Source organism: Bidens hawaiensis, unplaced genomic scaffold (assembly GCF_021521415.1).
Source record: "Bidens hawaiensis isolate Kalapana, Puna unplaced genomic scaffold, B.hawaiensis_p1.1 tig00027752_1, whole genome shotgun sequence".
NCBI lineage: Eukaryota > Viridiplantae > Streptophyta > Magnoliopsida > Asterales > Asteraceae > Bidens > Bidens hawaiensis.
The window spans coordinates 64831-79600 of record NW_027494493.1 but is presented as its reverse complement, the minus strand read 5'-3'; the positions used below and the strand labels follow the sequence as shown (position 1 = coordinate 79600).

Sequence of the window (14770 nt, the reverse complement as noted above, 5' to 3'; positions counted from 1 at the left end):
CAATTTAAAAGTAAAAGATATTTATAAATACCAAATATTTGAAAAAAAGAATAGGAAGTAAATATTAAATTAACAAATTTTGAAGCGTAAATTTTAAAAATGGTAAGTATTATTTTACTATTATAAATTTGTTAAAAAGGGTGAGGATTAATGTGGAAGTGACAAGTGGCAAAACTTGTAGTCTTTTATTAGAAAATAAAGATTACATGGTTCAAACGGACATGTTAAAATGAAGAAAATATTCCATTTAAAAACAAAAAAAATGAGTTTGCGCAGTAGTCGAGGGTGAGGGGTGGTGATGGTGGTGGTTTGTGGTGGTGGCTTTAATGGAAGAAATGTAGGAAACTAGGAGGATTACTATTTGGAATAATAATGGTGGGTTAGCCATGATTAAGAGAAAGCGAAGGGGATTAAGGTTGAGAAAAGATAAGTTCATGAAGGATTTTGTTTCCTTGATTTTTGCATGCATGTGTTTGATCCACACAAATTTATATGATTATGATTTTAATAAACAAGAATGATATATTGCAAAAAAAAAAAAGATTGGAGACAAGTAGTAAACGAACCGAGCTGATTTCAAGCTCGCTTTGTTTAACTTGAAAGGGCTGTTCAGCTGATTTCGAGTTTTATGTTTAAAATAAAACTCTGCTTAGTTTGTGAGCGGCTTAGCTTGCAATAAGTATATTTGGCTTTCACTTTAAAAAAAGCGAACTTTTAACGAGTCTTAAGGTTTATTGATAGGGATTTGGGGTCTGATTCGATTTCTTACTGCAAGCTAATACACAAAAATGCCCAGGTGGGACTTCAAATAAAGCATGTTTGAACTTGAAATTTTAGTAAAAAATATGATTTCAAAATGCAAGATTGGTTTTATTTGTACCGGTCTATGAATAATGCCAACACTTTTAGGTTAGTTAACTAAGGTGTTGTTTATATAAAACAAGGACCATCTAAAAGTCAAAGAGTTGAAATACTTGACCTCAAAAGTCAAAGGGTTATGCTGCTAGCCTGCTGAGTTTCTGTTAAAACTTCATTCACACAAAATTTAAATTGGGTTTGTTCATATGTGAACATGCAGACAAAGTTGCTTCCTATGAAGGAGGTAAATATGCAGATGATCGATTGTACCCACTGGATGTTACAATCCTACCGTCACGATGGTTTGCTAAATGAACACAACGCGTCGTTTATTTGTTTCACTAGTTACAACATTAGCCCAAACTATACTTTCGAACAGAGTTTCAATTATTCAACGAGCTCTTTAACGAGATCGGAATTATTTCAAACATTAGTTACATTTGATGTGTATAAATACTTTTCAACACTAATTATTAACAGCCATAAACTTGAGACATGTATACATTTGATAATAAGTTTAAATAATAATAAGCACTAAAATAGATTGTGTTCTAATTCTACTAAATGCCCTTAGGTCAACTTGACAGTTAACAGCATATTCGTATATAATATTCATAAAAAGTTCATATTCATCTTAAATAATAATCATAATCATAATCTCACAGCTAAAATAAGCAATGACCTGCATTGTGATTCGTTTATTTTTTCGAATGTGAACACAAATTATCAGAATCAAACCGACTGAGAAACCATGTAGTAAATCACAAAGAATGAACTGATTTTATATAAATCCCAAAACATCAATGTGTCAGCGGTGTGCAGGATAATATGTTGTCACCCTTCTAGTTCTTAATGCGTGTTATTTTATAATATGTTGTCTATTATAGCTTTCATATATAGTGCAGGATTGTATCAAAACAGAAATCCAACACACATTCCTTCTATATACAACTTTCATCTACATATGGTATAGCATCATGCATAAATAGCAAAACAAGCCGGATTAAAGTCTCCTTAAGATTGAATGGCTATTTTGGCATGTTTTAAGTTATGTTTCAAACCACTATCTTCATAAGAGAAGCAAGAACATTAATAGTGGACAGCTAAGTCCATGAAACTCTAATACTTATACATGATAAAAATCAGCAGTTAACAAACATATGATCTTTTCATTTCCACCATAATCCACATTCCAATCTTACATGCCAAATTCAAGAATTGTTTAGGGGAAGATAGATATTACAGTTTCTCAAATTTAAAATTAAACATACGATAACTAAAATTCAGTTTCTGAAACAAGGAATGATTAAAGAGAATACCAAATATGAAGAGAGAGATATATATTGAAACCACGTCATCTTGATATTTGAAGATCATCTTGTGTTGCATAATTAGAGCGGCAAAAGTGTTTTCAAGCTATTGGTTCATGCGTCGTATGTATGCTTCAAAAGACTTCCGTTCTTCGCAATGTAGCTTTTACCATTGTCATAAACCGTAAATTCTGGCTGATCAAGCAGAAGTAATGTTTCCTTGTAGGGATACACACGAAATAAACCTATTCCATCAAATCCAAAACTGCTGATGTGTTTTGAGTTGGGTTCATAAACAACAACCGATACCTAAGCGTCAAACGGGCCACGATGGTGTCCTGAAATTTCCAATATAGGTTCACCACTCTTCCTAAATTCCAGTACGCTAATTAGTATTGTTGCACTGGGTGCGCAAATAGTGAATAGCTTTGTAAACGACTTTGGTACACCATCCTCCATCCTCCATACATTATAAACCCACTCACTCTCATCACGCTCAAGCACAACAAGAGACTCCCTTAGATTAGAGATGCACAAAGTACTGTGAGACCGGTTTACCAGATCATCTGGGAGGCTTATTTCTGTAAACTCTTCACTTGTCAGATCAAATGAAACAATGAGATTATAAGACTCAAGTTCACCATCTACAACACTCCTATCAGTAGCAAGCCAATAGCAAAACCCTTCCACACCTTGTCTACGGCCGAGTGTAATCGACTTACGAAGAAGATTGCTAGTGCTACACGGACTTCTCCAAGCCCCTGTGCTTAACGTAAAAACTTCTACCTGATAAGGAATACAAGTTACACTCTCCACATCATTCCGATTCTTAATCTGTGTGATCTTGACAATCTTCGGATCATTAGTCTCACGACAAGCCCCGAAACTTAAAAGAACTTCGTACATGCTTTGTTTCACATCGGCCACGTTAGGCAAGACAACAGCAACAGCTTTTCTAATAGAAATATTCCAAATAACAGCCATCGGTACTGTTACGTCACCACCGCCGTCGCGATAAACACCGTACACACACACCAAGCCATGAGAGCTGCCGAATATGGCAGGAGAGATAAGCATGTTAACTAACGGGTGTTTAGTAACGGAAATTTTCTGGTTGGGAAAGGTATCCTTATCATCATCATCATCATCATCAACAACTGAAACATATTTTCGCTCACTAATGTTATGGTTGGGATCATACCTGACAAGCAGATGATGCTGCAGGTGTTGTTTGTTTCGGGCGTTATATTCCGAAATGAAACGAGAGCTGTCGATGAGTGACTTCCATGTTTTGGATACCGATCGGCATTGAATCAATGGTTTGAGAGAGAGCCTTTTGATGATGTTCTCTTGGATGTCAATAGGCACGTTGTCTGACATTTGATGTTTGCTGAACGAAAGAATTCTAGGGTTTTACACTTTTATGTGGAAAACATTGTGTACAGTAATAGTAGGCAAAACGGCACCGTACTGAGTGAGATATTTGGGTTGTCTGGTTTTTATTACTTGTGGTTAATCCATAGGTTGCACCAAACTTAACCCCTATTCTTGTTTTTCATAACTAGTCGAGTGCCCCCGCGATGGAAGAACTTTAACCGGAACATCCGACACCAACTTAACATCCAAAACAGCAGCATCATGAGTAGTAAAACAAGGTCAGCCTTTCAAAACCCTAGGTCCCCAATTGCACCATATACTAAAACATATTTTCTATAATTTGTATAATTTTAATTCACTGCCTTTCATTTTAATACACCATACTTTAACCCGTTTGACCAGTTTCACTTTAAGTTTCTATTTTGACCCGCTTAATTTTAATTCACTGCCTTTCATTTTAATACACCATATTTTGACCCGTTTGACCAGTTTCACTTTAAGTTCCTATTTTGACCGGTTTAATTTTAATTCACTGCCTAAACCGCTTAATTCACTATGTTTTGACCCGATTCATTTTATTACACCATATTTTGACCCATTTCGTTTTAATTCACTATATTTTGACCAATTTCATTTTTGACCCGTTTCAGTTTAACACACCATATGTTAACCCGTTTCTTTTAAATACATCATATTTTAACCCGTTTCATTTTAATTCACCATATTTGACCCGTTTCGTTTTAATTCACCATATTTTGACATGTTTTGTTTCAATTCATTATATTTTGACCCGTTTACATATCAATACGTTATATTTTGACCCGTTGAATTTTAATACACTATCTGAACCGCTTAATACTTATCACTGCGTTTTGACCCATCTCACTTTAATATACCATATTTTGACCCGTTTCACTTTTTGTTCCTATTTTGAACCGTTGAATTTTAAAACATGAACGGCTTAATTCTAATACACTATATTTTGACCCGTTTCGTTTTAACTTATTACACGAATCTGATATCGGTTATGGATTTTAACTATTTTTTGGTTTCGGGTCGGGTTGGTTAACACTCGGTTCGGTCCGGCCTTATCAGTTTGCTCACCCCTATTAGAAACATAAGAACGAACATGTCTTCATATTAAACCTAACAATTCTGCATCTCCAAATAATCTGAATAGTGAACCTATTTAAGTTTAACAAGAATTTATGCACCAACTTAAGTTTAACATTGAAGGCGGAAATTGATCTAAAATGAGTAAGAATGTTTCTCCATTCCATAAACAACACGGTTAACAACAAATTCAATTCAAAAAACCACACCTGTGAAGGTAATCAGGCTACCTATATACAACACAGTTAACAACAAATTAAGCTCGTATAAATAGCATAACAAAATTAACAATTATTTTGTAAATTGTAGACATTCAAAATATTAGTTGTAAATTATTTTGAATGTCTACTGTAAATAGCATACAAGAGACGACAATTATTTTGTTAATTCAATTCAAAAATCACGGCCTGATTAACTATTTATGAGTTAATTGAGTTAATTAAGTACACTAAACACCTATATAATACCACAACAAGAGATTAAGCAAAACCAATGAGTAATTAGAGATTATACTTATGCATCAGCAGATCTGTAATTGTTTAAAACATAAAATACTCTTAAACCTAAACAATTTATACATCAGCAGATCCGTAAAGCCACTTTATGACCCAATTTAACACAAAAAGTAAGAGATTATACCGTAAACAATGAGTAATTAGAGCCGTAATCGTGAATTAGACGCAGCAAATCCTTAGATCCAGAGCCGTAATTGTAAAGCCAGAGCCGTAAAGTGAGAGATCGATGATGAAATTAGGTTATAGCCATGAGAGATCGATGATGATAGCCATGAGAGATCGATGATGGATAGATGATGAGAAATTATAAAGTGAGATTGAGCCCTAAAATGAGAGGTCGATGAAATGAAGAGGGGTTTTGTCCTTAGTTTTTTTTAACCAAAACTAAAAAGTGACACTTAAAGATGACACACACTCAAAGTGTAGCAGTGTTTTTTAAAATAAAAAAACATTTTATGACACCAAAACATTGACAAACAAATGTGTCTTTGTTTCTTCAAATTTCTATAAAAGATGACAATATTTAGTGATACGCGGTTTTTACACGTCATAAAATTATTGTATGTCATGATTGGCGTGTCATTAAAGGTATATTTTCTACTAGTGTAAGGATCAAAACACAAGTATAACTAGCCCAGTTGCTAGCAGATACTAAAGTTTTAGGGATATTATCCCATGTAAACTTTTATATAATGACTCATTTATAATTATGCTTATAAAACAAAAGATTGAGCGTATTCACTGATTTTGTTTTGAAGTTACCTCATACCTATAGTACAAGAATAACCAAGTATAAATACTAGATCAACGATCTAGCTTTAGACCTTTAGTCTATTTGCATAATCATTACCTTGATAATTATCTCTTTATACTTGGAACCTTAGTCCAAAACATTTATTCATAAAATATTACGATTCTTCTTCATGAAAAAACTTATATATCAAGTTTCGTCGTTGCTAAGAAACATTATAAAATTCTTATAATTATAAAGAAATAATATTTTATCTATACCCTTGTCTTATAAAACTATATTTCACCTTTTTATCAAGGTATAGACTATACCCCCGACTAGGGTCTAAGACATTTATAATAACACAATCGGGCAGTACCCCGACCTTGTATGGCTAGCTTTATAAGAAATGCCTAAACTTGACACGGGCAACACTTCTACTTGTCGGCGGGTAAACGAGAATACAAACAAACAAAGTTTCAACACTTGCACGTACTTCGAGAGCGGATTGTTGGAAAGTCGGGGTCGAGGCACGATTGTCGAGACAAGTGATAGTGGAGTGGGATTTTGGGATGCCTAAAGCAGAGCCCGACACCCCTATTTTATAGGGTTGAGATTGTGACCCATCTCGATACGCGATGGGTTAAAATGAGATCCATCGCGTAGCGCGATGGAGCGCTTAACCGCCTCTGAATATAATATTCCATCGCCTATCACGATGGAACTTTTGGTTCGGCCATCGCGTATCGCGACGCCGCCCACTAGGCTTGATTGGTCACCTAGTAGACCTGCCACGTGTTGACACGTGGCACAACATGGCTGGACACGTGTCATGATTGACCCAGAAGGTTGGGCGATCACGTATCGCGACACCGCCCATCCTGGGGCAATGTGATGTACCCATCGCGTGTCGCGATAGGTTATTCCGTTGATCCATCGCGTATCGCGATGGGTCTTGAAATCAAGAATTTTCACTTTAGTCCTTGTACTTTTATATCTTGTCACTTCCTGGCCTCGCTTCCACTTTCAAAAACAATAAATTTATCCCACTATTCATGTGGGATGAAGTTTATCTTCCTTATCTATACCTATTGAATGGAATTTCAGTTTCTTACTCATTTCCATGTATGATGGAATTTTTTCCTTCATTTCTTTAATATCAAATCTTCTAACTTAATATAATCCATATATATTATTTCTTTACCATATTTATCATTAAATTTATTTTTGGGTCCTTCTATTTTCAAAGTTGACATTTTAACCCAAAAGTAAATATGGTATTTTTCAAGATGTTACAGTGGGTCAATTGAAAAGTAAATGTTCGAGTGATCATAAATATTATTAGAGCATTCACAACAATAAACCTTAATAAACTGTCACGTCATTGTCACATTAGATTTCAAACTTTTCTCAAAAACCTTCACTTTCTTCCACAACAACAAACATTCACAACCCGCCAGATCATCACTTACAACTAGAGTTAATTTAATCAAATAGCTTTTAAAACAATTTTATTTTTTTTATATTTCCTATATCTTTATATATTTTTAGACATATATTTTTATTGAAATCTACAATTAAAAATAAAAACTACATGGACCAAAATTATGGCGGGCTATCTAAAATCTAGCCCAAAACCCAAAATATCTAGTTGTGTTATAAAACCCTAGAACGTGAAAGATGAAAATAGAAAATGTTGCAGCCATTTTTCTTGAAGCCAAGGACTATTGTGTTTCTATACTAGCATCATCGACTGCTATAAGATAAACAAGTTAATCTCATGATAATTTTGTTGTTGTGCCACTTGTATTAACACACCAAAAATAGGTCGTGACCAAAATTATGGCGTCAGGTGTTCTGGTAGCCGTAGGAGGACAATAAAGTCGACGATATATTACAAGTAGATGTCCAAAATTTATGTTGTTTTTTTGTTTTTTATTTATTATAAATAGTATTCAGAGGGGACCACTTTCGTCTGGGACTAGTTTGGCACTGCAAACTTTGGAGCCGGACTTCCTCCCACAATGCAGGTTAGTGCGTGGAGTTAAAGTCCGTCATTGCCCACGTCAATACGGACCTCGGGCTTTGAAGCTCGTTTCTAATGCTCTTAGTTATTTCATTATATATATATTAATTGTTTTAATTTTAGAGTTAGATTTGATATAATGAACTTCCATTTTTCCTTCGTTGTATTTAATTTTTTTTTCTTTAGTATTTATTCTTATATTTAGAAGATAATATATTAGTTTTTAACAGTTTTTTACCCAATTTTATTGAGCGTGTGTATAGCGGAAAATTTCCGACCCCAATGGAAAAGTATTATAGGCCATAAGATTAAGAAAATGAAAGGAGAAACGATAGTTGTATTTGTTATATTTAACTACAGACAACCCTAAAAAAATTTAACAATAAAGCACGTGAAATTCGATATGTGTATTAATACTATGTCTTTCATTGAGAAAGAAATTGTTTATAGATGTCAAATTATATGATGTTATGGACTTAAAAAAAATAAAAACCTTTAAAAAAACAACTTTAAATACATTGTATTTTAGTTATGTCTTTTAAATGACGTTTCGCGTACTTTTTTTTGTTCTATGATATTTAGTTGGTTTATCTTTTTTTTAGATTATCCAACCCGATTTACCCCGAACAGAACAACCAAACCGCACGAAAAAATTTATATACTGATTTGACCCGACCAGAACGGTCAAACCAGGATGGGAAAATTTATATAACGATAGTTAACTGAGTACCGACCCCTATGAAAAAATTTCTGTATCCGCCACTGGCTGAGCTAGATGTGAGTTTTTCTTGATGTCGCATGTTGTGTCATCGGTTAGGTCTATTGGAATTTTGAATCGTGAGTGAGCAGTCGTTCAAAACGGCAATAACAATGATGCAATTCCTGATGCTGCAACAGCCAATATGATTTTGCCATTAGAGTGAAATCCTTATGCAATTGTTGCCCATAGGAACATCTTTCCGGTGCCGCCATGGCCGTATACAAAACCCAGTTTTTGTTCATTTGGTGCTAGAGTCGTTGTCACGTAGTCGTAAATTTCACATTATTGTGTGTTTAGCTGACCTTTAAAGACATTGTGTTCGACTTCAAACTGCTGCATGTCACAATTTTTCTCTTCCATGAGCAACATGTTTCTTAAATGAGCATGTTGTTGTTCATTAGGCATTGGTAGTCCATACTGAGATAATGTTGATGGTTTGGCAGTTATGTGAAGTTATAGTTCTACTTTGTAAAGCACCTGTCATTTCAAATCCTCATCATTGGCTATTCGTTGTGTTATACGAATATCGTCTGCCATTTTTTTGCCATTGTTCGTTCCGTAGCTAGATCGAGTGGTTTAGATACACCACAATAAAGCAACATGTGAGCAAAAAGGGTTCTTAGTTTAATGCAGTTGCCCAAGCATCTGCCTCGTTAAACGCAGAAGACCATTCTTGGTCGTCTCCAAATAACCCTAGTTTCTCAGACGCGTCATGATATGTACTACATACATGGCCTCTTACTTTACGGATGTCTTCAAATGTTCTGCAGCCTTTTTGGTGACCTAGAAGCATCCGTAAGTAAAATGTTTCACCACATGACGGATGTATGTAGGTGAGTTTGCCTATAGCGGGCTTTTCGGTAGATGATCTGCGTATCCAACATTTTCCTGATGCATCCCACTTGTACACCGAAATGTAGTTTATATAACACAGGTGGAACCCGTTGTTGTCGTGACGATTATTATGAAGCCACCCGGTAAGTGTAGTGTATCCTGCAATAGGGTTTGACAGTACATTGTATAGGCGATCATTGTCTTTAAGAAATAGTTTGCATATTCTGCAGATTTACAGACAGAACTTGTACAGCTGGATTTCTAGCGTGTATCGGGAAGTTAAGCATTCTCCATGATGCTTCATGATGAAAAATGAAACGACCCTCAACGAAGTTTTTTATCTCATTGATATGAATGTTGTCTGTGGTTGAGGTGTGATAGGAGGTGGAAGAGTTTTTGAAATTCTGTAGCGTATGTGTGTTGGGTACTCAGAGGATAACACAAGTTGTTTGGGGTTCGAATAAATAGATTTCATTAATGAAAGCTGCTTAAATACAAGATAAAATAAGAAAACTAGCCACAACTCTACTAAACCACGACTTCAACTAAAAACCACTAAACAAGCATGATAACAAAATACTGGGACTTTAAACCCACGACATAAATAAACACATTCTGAAATAAACAAAATAAACCACAAACAAATAAACTCTTAATCCATGTCACATTCTAGCTGGCAAACACCACGACATCTGAAATTTGAATTAAACTAACATCCCCCCCTTAATTCAAATTTCCACCACACCCAGCTTGTTTCTCAAAATGAAAATATAATATTGACCAAGGCTTTAGTAAGGATATCCACAACTTGTTCATGAGTTCTGCAAAATTTTAACTCCACTTCTTTCTCTTCCACTAAATTTATGATGTAGTGAAAACGAATATCAATATGCTTGATACGGCTGTGGAAGTTGGATTCTTCGTGAGGAAAGTGGCTGACTTGTTATCACACCATATCACAGTTGCCTTTTCTGATCATAACCTACCTCCAGTAGCATCTTCCTTAACCAAGTTGACTGAACTTGTAGCAATGTATTCTGCTTCACAAGTAGATAATGCCACCACATATTGTTTTTCGAACTCCATGAAATTTCACATCTTCTTTAACCAAGTTGACTGAACTTGTAGCAATGTATTCTGCTTCACAAGTAGATAATGCCACCACATATTGTTTTTCGAACTCCATGAAATTTCACCTGAACCTAAAGTAAACATGCTAGCTGAAATGCTTTTACGATCTTCATGTGAACTTTCCCATTCACTATCAGAAAATCCCTCAAGTTTAACTTCATGAGATGCCTCATACCACATACCATACTTAATTGTACTAGCAACATAACGTAGAATTCTTTTTGCAGCTTCTAAATGAATTGAAGAGTGCTTGTGGATGAACCTTGAGATAAGACTGACTGAGAACACAATGTCATGTCTTGTGCGAGTCAAATAGATCAAACCACCAACAAGGCTCCTGAATTGTTTCTCATCAACTAACTTGCTCCCATCATTTAATTGAAACTTGCCATTCATGTTCATAGGTGTAGGAGCTGTCTTACACTTAAACATTCCAAACCTGTCAAGCAAATCATACGCATATTTCTGCTGAGTAATAAACAACCCGTTACGCTTCTTGATTACCTCCAGCCCAAGAAAGTACCTTAACTCATCGATGTCATTCATTTCGAACTCATTTATCATATTTCTCTTGAATTCTTTAATCAGTTCTTGGGATGAACTGGTATAGATAATGTCATCTACATACAAGCATATAATAATCAAATTGTTACCTTGATATTTCTTTGTATAAACCGTTGGCTCATTTTTTGACCTCACATACCCTTGAGCCTGAAAATAAGCATCCATGCGACCGTACCAAGCTCATGGAGCCTGCTTTAGGCCATACAAGGCTTTATGCAGCTTGTATACTTTCCCTTCTTCACCTTGAACTTCAAAACCTGGAGGCTGAGAAACATAGACTTCTTCCAACAAGGGTCCATTGAGAAACGCAGATTTTACGTCAAACTGGTGTAACTTCCACCTGTTGTGGGAAGCCAATGAAATAACCAATTGATGGTTTCAAAGTGGGCCACAGGTGAAAAGGTTTCTTCAAAGTCTATTCCATACTCTTGAATGTACCCTTTTGCCACAATTTTAGCTTGGTGCTTGTTTACTTTCCCATCAGAACCAACTTTGGTGTGATACACCCACTTCAAACCTATGAAATTTTTATCATGTTGTAGGTCTATCAAGGTCCAAGTGTGGTGTCTTTTTAATTATTCCAGTTCATCCTTCATAGCTTGAACCCATTCCGTGTGCTTCACTGCTTCTGAGAATGAACATGGTTCTACCAGAGACAAGGCAAACTGAGATGATACATTATCAACTCTAATCTCGACAGTATTTCGGTAGATATCATCTAAGGTGCGAACACAAGATGATTCACCTTCTAAATCACTTGCTTCTATTTCAGTTGCCTCAGCACCTCTATTGTTTTGGACATCATTATTGAGATGTTCCTCAGTTGGAGAGGCATCATCATTCTCATCGTGTGCAACATTTGGTTGACCACCATCTGTTCCATCATCTTCCCAAAATGCCCTTTCACTAAATACCACATCACAACATGTTATGATTATATTCTTTGGAGGATCATACAAACGATAGGCTTTAGAATTATTGCAGTACCCAACAAATTTGCATCAAGCATGTTTCTATGCTGTGACGGTTTTAAACCATAAGCAATGCATCCAAAAACACGCAAATGACTTACAGGGGGTTTTATACCATACCATGCCTCAAACAGAGTCTTGTCATCAATGGATTTGGTTGGAGATTGTTAAGAAAATAAATTGCAGTGGACACAGCTTCTCCCCAAAATTTGTGGCTTCGCATCTTTGTTTTCAGCATGCATCTTGCCATTTCGACCACAGTTTTGTTTTTCTTTTTTGCCACCCTGTTTTTCTCGGGGGTATAAGGAGTCGTGAGTAAGGAGTCGTGAGTTCCATGTGAATGCCTTCTTCTTCTTCACAAAAAGAGTACTCATGTTAACAAAACCCACCTCCCCGGTCAGTGCGTAGAGTTTTCAAATACTTTCCACATTCTTTTTCAACCTTGGCCTTAAACACTTTAATCTTGCTAAATGCTTCAGACTTTTTCTTGATAAAGAAGACCCAACTCATATGTGTGTAGTCATTAGTTAACATAAAGAAATAACGATTACCTCTAAGAGATTGAGTGGGCATTAGTCCATCTGCACGAACAAGCTGCAAAGCATAAGACGATATCCATGCATGATACGGAAAAGAGCACCTTGTTTGTTTACCATAGATGTACCCTTCACAATAACCCAACGATCTAACAGGTGGTATGCCAGAGACCATGGCTTTGTTGTGTAGTACATGAGGCCCATTCTCTTGAAAATGCCTATACCTGAGATGCCAAATTGTTGGATCGTCCGATGCTACAGCAACAAGGGTTGTGTTCATCTGTTGAGTGACATTTAACGGAAACACATTGTTGGCAATAATTTTTACTTTACACATGTGTTCCCTTGATTCTTTATGTGTGATGACATGTGCACCGTTATCAAATAGCAATGAGTATCCTCCCTTCATTAATTGCCCCACGCTCAACAGATTGTAACTGGGGAATGAGAGAATTACACATGAGAAAGTGTTTTGGTTTTTCCTGGTGCAACCTCTACCTTAATGTTGCATGTACCCGCAATGTGTATGCTCTTTCCATTCCCCCATATTCACTTTTGCCTTCTTTGTTTCATCAAAAGTTTGAAACAACGACCTGTTCCCGTTCATGTGGTTTGAACAACCACTATCCAGGAACCAAACTATGTTCCCACAGGCGCCATTGGTAGCCACGCACAGCTGCTCAGTATAATCCTTCTTACTATCTTCGAACACACCATGGTCCACAGCCATGAACAAGTCACCTTCTTCTTTTTCAGGATCATTTTCATTTAAGGGTGCACATGTTTGTGGTTCAGCCCAGCAGTCAGCCTTAACATGTCCAAACTTGTTGCAGTTATAACATTGAATGCTCCTTCTTTCTCGGCCTCCAACACGACCTCGCCCACGACCACATCCATGGCCTGGACCCCTTCCTCTACCATGGCCAACAAACTGGATTTCATCTACTTCTGTAAGAAAAACATGTTCTTCCTTAACCACATCAACTGCCCTATTGACTTGTGCCTCATGGGCCTGTAATGACCCCATGAGTTGATCAACAGACAATTGTGTTAAGTCTTTTGATTCTTCAGTTGTAGTAACCACATAGTCCCACGTATATGGCAAGCTTCGTTGTACTTTCTCAACAACCAGTTGATCGGACACAACCTCTCCATAGGCTCGTTTGTTTTTCACAATAGTCGTTACCTTGGACAAAAACTCAGTGATGCCTTCACTTTCGTTCATCTGGATTGTCTCAAATTCCCTTCGCAGCCCCTACAGCTTGACAGTAAGAACCTTCAAATCACCCTGAAGCAACAGCGATGCGAGAGAATATGTTGTCGTGCACCCCTTATTGGATCAAGGACAGAGCTCTTGAATCTTCCTTGATATTGTTCCTCAATCTTTCAGCATTTGCATCTTGCTCAGCACAACCCTAATTCACAAATTCCCACAACCCTATTGATCGAAGCAGTGTTTTCATTGTTTTCATCTGGATACTCCAGAACTCATAACCCTCACCTTTGAACACCGGAGTGGAATTCTAAGTAAACGCTGATGATGAAGATGCCATGAAATCAAATCGAGACTAGACTTTTGATCAAGAACCGTGTGCTCTTATACCACTAAGTTGGGTAATCAAAGGATAACACAAGTTGTTTGGGATTCGAATAAATCATTTTCATTAATGAAAGCTGCTTAAATACAAGATAAAATAAGAAAACTAACCATGACTCTACTAAATCATGACTTCAACTAACTAACCACTAAACAAGCATGGTAACAAAATACTAGGACTTTAAACCCACTATATAAATAAACATGTTCTGAAATAAACAAAAATCAAATAAACTCTTAATACATGTCACATAGCTGGAAAACACCACATCATCTGAACTTTGAATTAAACTAACAATGCGGTCATTCCCTTTTGATATATACTTGAATAAGTACTTTATCAACATACTATAGCCACAATACTCGACATTTATGTGAGCATGATAGTGCAAGCATAGAAGCCGATTATACAGAATGACGTAATAATTGTCCAATGAAGCACCATTTT

General features: G+C 36.2%; 2 protein-coding genes across 2 annotated transcripts; both read right to left on the bottom strand.

The window, feature by feature from the left end:
• Positions 1-1539: 1539 nt before the first annotated feature.
• On the bottom strand, positions 1540-3550 carry LOC143575811 (F-box protein CPR1-like). The gene has a single exon (XM_077060082.1). The coding sequence runs from the start codon at positions 3546-3548 to the stop codon at positions 2478-2480; it is 1071 nt and encodes a 356-aa protein (XP_076916197.1). The 5' UTR covers positions 3549-3550; the 3' UTR covers positions 1540-2477.
• A 9674-nt stretch (positions 3551-13224) lies between these two features.
• Positions 13225-13950, bottom strand: LOC143575801 (uncharacterized). The gene has a single exon (XM_077060076.1). It carries the CDS (start codon positions 13948-13950, stop codon positions 13225-13227), a length of 726 nt encoding a protein of 241 aa, XP_076916191.1.
• Between the last annotated feature and the right edge of the window lie 820 nt (positions 13951-14770).

Excerpts from the sequence above, each read along its gene's own strand:
- LOC143575811 (XM_077060082.1), bottom strand. The coding sequence starts at position 3,548 with ATGTCAGACAACGTGCCTATTGACATCCAAGAGAACATCATCAAAAGG.
- LOC143575801 (XM_077060076.1), bottom strand. The coding sequence starts at position 13,950 with ATGAACGAAAGTGAAGGCATCACTGAGTTTTTGTCCAAGGTAACGACT.